Source organism: Vigna angularis, chromosome 5, assembly GCF_016808095.1.
Source record: "Vigna angularis cultivar LongXiaoDou No.4 chromosome 5, ASM1680809v1, whole genome shotgun sequence".
In the NCBI taxonomy this organism is placed as follows: Eukaryota; Viridiplantae; Streptophyta; class Magnoliopsida; order Fabales; family Fabaceae; genus Vigna; species Vigna angularis.
In genome coordinates, this window is record NC_068974.1 from 20,781,812 (window position 1) to 20,792,107 (window position 10,296).

General features: G+C 32.2%; 1 protein-coding gene across 1 annotated transcript; it reads right to left on the minus strand.

The window, feature by feature from the left end:
* Window positions 1–4,666: 4,666 nt before the first annotated feature.
* On the minus strand, window positions 4,667–8,411 carry LOC108339263 ((-)-germacrene D synthase). Its single transcript, XM_017576403.2, has 7 exons — window positions 8,271–8,411; window positions 7,684–7,966; window positions 6,385–6,760; window positions 6,056–6,277; window positions 5,820–5,958; window positions 5,120–5,365; window positions 4,667–4,969 (listed from the first exon to the last, which is right to left on the minus strand). The coding sequence occupies exons 1-7, from the start codon at window positions 8,409–8,411 to the stop codon at window positions 4,667–4,669; spliced, it is 1,710 nt and encodes a 569-aa protein (XP_017431892.1).
* Window positions 8,412–10,296: the final 1,885 nt, after the last annotated feature.

A 10,296-nucleotide genomic window follows, 5' to 3' on the forward strand; every position in this document is an offset into this window, starting at 1 on the left:
GCTAAATGAGAGATCAACAAACCTAGAAGACACTCTTCAACAATTTATGCAGGTGACTATCTCCAATCACAAGAGCACTGAAGCTGCTATAAGAAATTTGGAGATGCAGGTCGGCCAACTAGCCAAGAAGATGGAAGACAAAGCGGAAAAGCAATTTGGGGCTAACGTTGAGGTTAACCCTAAGAAAGATTGTAAAGCTATTGCGAGCATAGATGATGAGAGGGTGGAAGAGAGCAAAGAAATAGTTGAGTTAAAGAAGAGAGAAGAAAGAGAAGAGAGAATATGTGAGGTTGAGGTGAAAGAGAAAGAAAAGAAGAGGGGAGAGAAAAATTTTGAGAAAATTGAAAAAGTTCTTCCTTATCCTAAGGGGCATGAAAAAATAGATAAATAGAGACAATATGAGCGTTTTAAGGAGATCTTCAGGAAATTGGAGATTACTATACCTTTGACCGAAGCACTACAGCAAATTCCTGCTTATGTGAAGCAAATGAAGCAATTCCTCACAAAAAAGAGATATTTAGATGAGGAGACTATGGATGAACAGGGAGATTGCGGTGTTATTTTGGAGAAACCACTTCCTCCAATAGTGAAAGATCCAGGAAGTTTTACTATTCCTTGCATCACTAGGAAGGTGAATATAAGGAAAACCTTAATTGATTTAAGGTCAAGCATTAATTTGATGCCCTTATCTATGCTCAAAAGGATTGGTGGTCTTGAAGTCAAGCCAACAAAGGTGACTTTGCTTATGACAGATGGGTCTTCCAAGAAACCCTATGGTGTAGCGGAAGATGTTGTGGTTTGTATAGAGAAACTTAAATTCCTGGTGGATTTTGTGGTGATGGAGATGGAGGAAGATGAGAAGATCCCAATTATTCTTGGAAGGCCATTTACGAAAACGACAAAGGTAATCATCAATGTGGATGATGGGATGATAGTTCTTCAAGACCAAGAGGAAAAGGTAATTTTTAATGTCTTCAAAGTTGAGCAGCAGATTCAAGAGAAGAAGACTAATCATAAAGCTGCATGTAAGGATGCACCAGTGACTAGCCCTAAAGCTGCCACGCCGGTCATCAAAGGTAAAAATTGTTTCTTGTCACAGGTTAGGGAAGAAGAAAAAGATGACAAAGGAAGGATGGGTCATGATGACTTGGTGGATGCACAATTCAAACTTGGCATACCTGTAAGATTCAAGAACAAGTTGTGGGTTGTGAAAGATTTTAAAGAGAATGGAGTGATAGAGATGGAAGCTCCACATTCAAGACGAGTCAAGAAGGTGGACCGAAAGCAATTGATGAGTTGGTGTGATGAAAGCAAGAAGAACACCAACATTAAAGATGGAACTTGAGCTTTATTGGGTCAAGCTAATGACGTTAAAAGAGCGCTTACTGGGAGGCACCCCAGTGATTTAAAAACATTAATTTCTTTAAGTTATTGTTTATTTTGGTGATGTAATTTAAAACTTTGGAACATTGTTTTATTTTGTTATGAGACTGCTATGGCATAACATCTACTGATGGATGTTAGGTGACAGAGTATCTACTGAAGGATATTATGCTTATACACACCTACTGATGGGTGTTGGTGAGAAAGATATGCGTCTACTGAAGGATGCTGGAGGATTCATGGGTCAGGCTCGTGATGTTAAACAAGCGCTACCTGGGAGGCAACCTAGTTCTCTAAACTTGTCTTTTTATTTTTGGGAACTTTATTTTGTTTCTGTTTTTAGAATAGGTGTTGAGGTACTCAGTTTGAATCTTATATCTGATGCGATGGTTTGATATTGATTTGCATGTGATGAGTATTGCTTGATGATGCTTTGATATTGACTGATGTTGAGATGTTGCACAAGATATTGATATACAGGTGGTTGTTCACAAACTGTGTGAACAGATGCATGATGTTATGATTGTGATTATGATGCTAAGCAAGATGTGTATTTGGTGTATGTGGAACATTGAATTAGCTTATATGTGAGGTTTTGAACTCCAGAGTATTTGTTGTGAATGATTGTTATTCCTTTGAAAGCATGAATGATTTTGCCTAGGCTTCTATGATTGAACTACTTGCTTACTTATGTCATGTGATCGAGGCCATTTTTTATTACCCTTTTCTTAGCCAATGTATGAATTTAGCCCAAATGAAAGAGAGCACGAAGTGTTCTACCCTTTTTGAACCTTAAGCCTTAAAAAGATTATAAAAATCCTTTGTGAAAATCTTTACCTTGAGTTAAGTTGAGAATCATGGTGTGGTATTGATAAAGGTTCAAGTTTGGGGTTGATTGGGAGAATTGAAAAAGAAAGTAATGAAAAGCATTAAGCTAAGTGTTGAGCAAGTATGAAAAAGAGAAAAGAAAATAGAATGCAAAGAAAGAAAAGCTCAATGCAAAAAGGGGAAAGTTGGGAATGAGTGCGATTGGTTTGTCTAAAGAGAGATTGTATTTGAATGATAAATTTATGAATGACTCTCTTAACTCAAGGATTTTGTGATATTGAAAAAACCAATTTTTCTTCTTAGCCTAGTCACGTTACAAGCCATGAAAAGTCCTTGTGATGATACTTGTCTGTGAGTATGTTTGATTGTGGTAAATGAAAGGCAATTTTGTTCTATGTGACATTGGGATAAGTAGAGTGAAGGAGTGACCTCTATATACACCTCTGTGATTGAGTGAAACATTTTGTCTGGTGAGGAATAGTTCCATGAATACATTATTACATCTATGCTTAATTAATTGATCATTCATGAGAATAACATCTGTTGGATATTATGTGATTATGTGAACCCCATGATGAGTGATTTTAAACAAGGCATGTGTACATTTTGACTAAATTCTATTTGATGAGCTGATTTGAGTAATTACTTGTCTTGAAAGAAAGAGTTTTTTAATGTGTTGAACCATTATATTGATTGGTGGAAGACTGAGTTATATCTTATTTGCTTGAGGACAAGCAAAGTTCTAAATTTGGGGGTGTGATAACGGTTGAAATACCGTTATTTTTATACTTAATTTTGACATTAAAAACACCCTTTATGACTTAGAAACTAGCTTGAAATCATGCTTTTGCTTAAGTTGTGAGAATAAGAGAGTTGAAGGTGGTATTATTGGTTTTATGCTTGGTTTTCCTTGTTTTGACAGGAATTAAGATGAATTAGATGAAAAAGTTGAAGTAGCAAGGGGTTGGAGTCAGGAAACGCGGGAAAAGTAGCACATAGAAGAATCGTAGATAGCTTTCTGGGCGCTGAGCACCAATTTAGAGGTGCAACCACTGTTTCACGCCTGAGCACCACCGCTGAGCGTTAGTTTAGTCCTGCAACTACCGTTGGGCACCCTTTTGGGGTGCTGAGCACCGACGACGTGGGCTTCGACCTGTTTTATGTTTTTTTTATGAACTATTTAAGGTTTTGGACGACCTAAGGTTCATATCTTTTGACAAAAAGAGGCGCAGAAACTCTCCTTTCATCCCTCGGAGGTGGATTTTGGATGCGAAAGCTCCAATCTTGAACTTTTAGGGTTTTATCTATCATTTTTTTCATTATTTTCATTTAGTTTCACCATGTCTGTGGTGAACTAAACCTCCATTGTTGTTGGGGAAACGATCCTTTGAAACTCTCATGTATTGAATGATTTATATTATAAATGATTTACTTCATTAATTGTTAGGGTTTTTTCTCTACGCTCTATGCATGCTTTGTTTAACTCATTCAATTTGCATGATTATTGATTTTGTCGATATGGAAACATATGGGGAAAATCTAGAACTAAGGAAATTCTCCCAAAAGCAGTATTACCTAGATATAAGGATAGGAGGGTGGTTGCCTTTAAGCTTCTGTGCGAATGTAATGCATAATTAATTGTTGGGGATACAAGACATTGTGATCTAGTAATTAAGAGTAGGCTTTCTTCACCGAGACAAAAGGTTTAAGGTAAATGAGAAAGTAACATTAACATTAATGAAGAAGATGAATTCATAAATACATGAGAGTAGATAGGATAAGTCGGAAACCCCAACAACATAATCATTCCATATTTTATATACCAATCACCTGTGCATTCTTCAAGTCAATTGATCAACACTTGCATTCATATTTATTTTCTGCATTATAAACACCATGATTTTGTTTATAAGTCTTAATTAATCAAGAAATCACGTGAATGTCTAGGTCGTGAGTCTCTTGGGAAACGATATTTGATCTTACCATTTATTATTACTTGATAGGATTCGGTACACTTGTCGGAGTACTGTGCGAACGTTGAAAATGTTGCTATAATATCTAGTTTTAGCATATGCTAACTTGGCTTATAATAATATTTCATAGATTTTAACTTAAGCTTTGAAAGTATTTCTAAGCTTCTAACCTACTTTTTCACGTCCTCATGGCTCTTGGAAATCGTTTTTCACTTTAAGTACAAGACACAAGGAAGTAATATGTGTTTTTGGAGAATAGTTTGGTTAATTATTATTTTATTTTATGTTACCTATCAAGGCAAGTTGTTTAATGTTTATATAGAGTGATGATAGAATCTATTTTACTCTCGAAAACCGATCTTTTAGATTAATTATTTTTAATTGATGCTTTTTAAAAAGATAATTATTAAGTCAAGGATAATTCATCATAATATTATAGAAATTCAAGAAATAGATCAATAATACATGAAAGAAATAAGCCTTTAGCTTATTTGCAAGGGCACCTTATTAACTAATAAAGCTTTGATATAATCCTTCATTATTCCTCCTGAATGTGTATAATTATCTTGTTCTTTGTAAAGGACGTCCATCATTCGTGCAAGGTTGAGAACACGCATGAGAAACTTCATTGGTACTTGAGTAGGATTAAGGCATTCCTCATTAATATCCTTCCAACCACTCTCCACCAACTTATACAGTTCTTTAATCGCATTTTGCCTTGAACTATTATATTGCTTCATATAGCAATCTACGCTTGACACAACGTGCCCTCTTTCATGCTCAAACTACATACATATCAAATAATAAATTTAACCTTAATTCAAATAACTAAATATAAAATAAATTTGACTTAAAATATGATTTTTAATAAAATATGTATTCCATTTTTTAGTGAATCCACGTGTTGAAAAGAATAATGGTAGTATAAGATATACCTCACTTCCAACAATGTCATCCATGAGCCTAGAAATAATTGAAGCAGCTTCAATAATTTTTGGGTGACTCGTTGCCCATATGAGGACCTCCTCTGTTGTGTCTTCCATGCCCAAGAAAGATACAGTTGTCAACATAGCATAAGTGCTTGTCACAGTTGCAACTTCCATATACTCTTCTACTGTTGGTGTGTGGTTTGTATGAAACCATCTTGACTCACTAAGGTATGCTTGGATTAATCTTTTCACCTATAAATTACAAATACAAAATATATCATAAGAAATTTGTTTGGTACTTTTTGTTGCTTACAATAATCTTTTCCTACATCATTAGGGATCATCACTGTACCATTTTCATGAAAGGTCAAATTAAGTCACGTGATATGCTGCGATCCCAAGAATCTTTATACGGAGGGATGATGAACCAATTTAATGAATACGATGATGTCGTACGACATTTAGTGGTCATATTCGTAGGTAACGTTGGTAATAGAAGAAGAGAAACATATTTTTATGAACCTTTTAATTCTACATAATGAAAGACTTGTTCTTTGAGTCTTCCATCCATTCAAAACTATTAAATACATAGATATTTTTCAAAACCCAAAATATTATAACCAAATACCAAATAATTATTTTTTAATTTCTAGTTAATGTTTTAAAAGGAACAATTTAAAAAATAAAATAAAACACTTAACCATACTTCTTTTTTAGAATACTTGACGAAGTATTCTTTTCCTTGCATTCTCAACTCCTGCTCTGTTTCTTCAAAAATATCCAAAAGTGCCTTATAACATAATTTCATATATTCCGGGAGATCAACCAATGAGGAGATATCCCACCTGCTAATCATTGGGAAGTTTGCTTTAATTAAAAGAATAAGATTAAAAAGATACTAAATTGAAGAAAGATTCAGAAGAATAAAATGTACGGTTTGACCTTTCTATTGCATTGGTGAAAATCTCCAGTTCATCAATGGTTCCATAGGCATCATACACATCATCAATTATGGATATCATGGCAACTACTTTACTCAGTATTCTTCTAGCTAGACAATACTGCGGCTCATAATAGACTCCAACAATCCAAAAGCAACCTTCCACCATCCTATCTCGTACAAACGGAAAATTGGTCGAGACATTCAAATCTTTAACCCACCACCTGAACAAAAAAATCCCTAATTAATCTCTCAAAGAAGTCTTAGGCTTGGATTTATTTATTTACATTTCATTTAATAATAAAATGTAACTTTTGGAGGAAAATATTACTTGGTCACGCTGCTGACTTCTTTTTGATGGAGCTTCTGCAACATATTAAAATCTAGTTTTGCAAAGGTTAACAAACATTCATTATGTGAGGGATCTTGTTGGTAGAAAGATATATAATATCTTGCCTCCAACCTAGGCATTCCCTTGCGAAATGCTTGTCCTATGCTATGGTGCACTAACCCAGAAAGAAAGGGACTTAATTTGGTAGTTAATGACTTAGTTAACTCAATGAGAGTGAAACTATATGCCTCTTCCAGTATCTCTTCTCCATGGAATCTTAATTGGGATGCTTCATACAAGCTCAGCATTCCTTCTACGTCATTCACAATGCTTTCCTTAAACTTTCCTGCTTTGTCCTTGAATTGGCAAAATACATCTGTTTTTTTAAGTAAACAACTTGTTAAATTTCAAGATACACATACATACATATATTTAGATGCTATATACAAGATAAAAATCTCTTCCGAAATTTATGCCTTCTTGAGTAAATTTCTTTATAAGCACTTATAAAAAAGAAGGAAAACATATGTAAATATTATAGACATTGCTTTTCTTTTATAGTGTTTCAAATTATGATAGATATTTATTTTTTTAATAGTTTTCTATTTTAAAAATGTAAATATTTACTAGTATGTTTCAAATCAACTTATTCTGTTGAAATAATTCTTGTTTAGCCGATACAATAAAAATTTCTAAATTAAAATTTAATAAAAAATTTCAAATTGGTTTGGACTTATTTTTCTTTTTAATGGAATGAGTAAGGATGACAACGGATTGGGTCAGACACAGATAGTACTACCCGCTATCCAACCCGCAAAAAAAAATCTATCCTGTATCTACCGGTTATCCGTCCAGATACCCGTTTAAAAACTATTCATGGGTATTTTAACATCCGAGATACCCTCAAGTACCAACAAACATTTTAAAAAAATATTTTATAAATTTTTAAAATAAAATTTAAATAAAAGTACAAAAGAAAAGTATATAAAATATAAATTAAAATTTAATTTTAATTAAATTTAACTTGATATAATATAAATTAATTTTAATTTTAATTAAATTTAATTTAATAAATTTAAATTAAATTTTTATTTTTATTTTTTACATGTAATATATATCTACAAGTAAAATAGTATAATACTTACATTCAATCGTTTACTCCGTAACCGTGGTAGAAAAGAATAGTGTCAAATTGATGTAATAAAAGCATAAACGCGAATGAGTAATAAAAGCATCAACATGGTAAGTTATATTTGGTTAGTAAAGTCTAAATTTGGTGTAATAGTGGCAAAGTTTTACCCGATGAAATAGGATATCCTTGTTGTCTTAGCAACCGGAAGAGCAAAGCGAGATGATGAAGATCATCACTGTAACTTATTATATTATTCTCCTTTGTTGAAATTTCATAAATTTGATGCAATGCCTCATCAATTTCATGTTCAAAATGATAAGAAATACCCAAACGTTGGACTGAGTTGATGATGTTTAATTTAAAGAGGAAATTGTTATCAACAGGACAGACAATCATTGTCCTCACATATTCTTTTAAGAGTGTAACTTGTTTGACGTCGCTATCATCTTCCTGCATGTGCCATGAAAACTCCAGCGTAAGAAAATTTTGTTGATTTATGGAAAAAGTAAATAATAAGTTAAGATGCAGACACTTTAAAACCTTACATAAAGTAAATAACTGTTCTTATGAATATATTTCTTTTTATGAAATTTGACGTGAATATGTTACCATAAAGTACTATAACTAATATTCCATATTAATCCACTGCTAAAATTATTCCAAACAAATAATAACATAACTAAGTAAAACTGACATTAAGTAAATGAAACTAAACCTAAAAAGTAAGATTAGGCATGACTGGTTATGAACTTACATGAAAAGTAGAATCATAGGAAAGAAAATAATCCCCCCAAATGGAAGGATGAAAAGTTGCGGTGTGTCGAGGAAGGTTTGAGTTGGGTTTGGTATCATGTGGAAAAACAGGAAGTGATGATGATGATGATACCATAGACATGCTTGGTTTTCTAGTCTACCAGGGGAGATGGGATGACTTTTGCTTTGAATACTGAAGAACCCAAACTTCATTAATTTATAGAAAAAGCAGATAAGATGGCACAGTAACCAAGCTTTTATGTAGGCCCAAAGAGAATTTGAAAAAATCTTTGAGGGGAAAAAGAATTACTTTATTAAGTTTAGGCTTAAATGTTTACTTCGTCCTCATGTTAAGAGGTGCATTTCTGTTTAGTACCCGGTTTTAAAAATGAAGACATTAGGTTTCTATGTTATGAAAAATGTATGAATAAGGTCATGTCCGTTAAGTTGACAGCAATGTCCATGCTGATGTGGCCGCACTTTTTCTCTTCTCTCTTTTGCTGTCCAGCTGTTTCTATCTCTTGTTCAGCTTTTCCTTTGATGATTTGTTGAACTTGTTCTTTCTTTATGCACCTTATTCATATATTTTTCATAACATAGGGACCCAATGTCTTTATTTTTAAAACCGGATACTGAACAGAAATTTACCTCTTAACATCGAGACGAAGTAAGCATTTAAGTCTTAAGTTTACTGTGGTTTTATTTACATTTCATATTTTGAATTCGGGACGGTAAACCTTTTTATTGAATTTTTTTTAATTAATCTTATTTGATATGCACTTTGAAACATACTAATTTAAAATGTATCTTGATATTTTTATTTTTATTTTTTTTACATGTATTAAGGAAACAAATAAATATATGCTAGTAGAAAAGAGATTTTCTTTGCCGATTTTAAAGTTGAAATTACATCGATCACATAAAAGATTGATGTGAATGTGGGAGACGTACAAAATCAAGATATTTTATTTTGAACTTGTGTGTGAAAAGATAAACAATACTTATGTTGGATTGAAATACCAAAAATAAAAGTAAAAAATATTGTTATCTTACGTTGGACGGACGAATGATGTATGGTCTTTATTTAAATTTGTATAGATAGTCAATATTAACCTCGATTAACAATTGATGTAAATAATCACTAAAAGTATTTTTTTATAATTTATTATGTGGATTATAATACATTTGATATAATAAATAATACAGTGATAAACTTATAAATAGGATAAAACTTTGTATACCGATTATTATTAGAATTAACATAGAAAATATGTATAATGGAAATTTTGTAGTAAAGTAAAAGATTTTTTTATGCTAGTTTATATCTAAAACTGACAATTATATAAAACTGCTTTATGAAAGTGAAAGCAGTAACAATCTCATAATAAAATAGATTATTTTCTATGACAATTATATATAGAAAGTGGACATGAATATTATTTTACATTTAAAAAACAAATATTATGTTGGTTCTTCAGTATAACTAGCATAAAATCTTTACTTTTCCTCTTTTTCTTCTCTTCCTTACATTGCACTTCACTATGATGCTCACATCTCTCCTCCCTCACACTACTCTCCTCCTTGTACTGAGTGTCATCTTCTTCCTCTTATTGGTGACTCTCGTCTTCTCCATTTCGCTGCACTTTGCTAACACACTTATTGTAAGACCTGAGAAAAATTTTGTATTAGAAAATAAAGTGGTTTTGAGACTTAAGTATCATTGTATGGTAATTGATGTTTAATGTTTATATGTTGTTCATAATTATAATTATCATGCTAATTATTTCATGTTATTATTAATAAAGAGCAACACATGATTGATATGTTGTTAATTTGATAATTTGTGTGCGTGTGTGGTATTAACAATGTGATGTATTAATTTGATTGGTAGACATTTTGTGTAGGATTGAATGGATCTGAGTTCAATTCTTAGGGAGAAGACTTTAAGAGAAGCTTATATTTTTATTGTATTTTTGATCTTGGGATAAAATAGTCTTTTACCTTTATTTAATTGATGTAGAAATTAA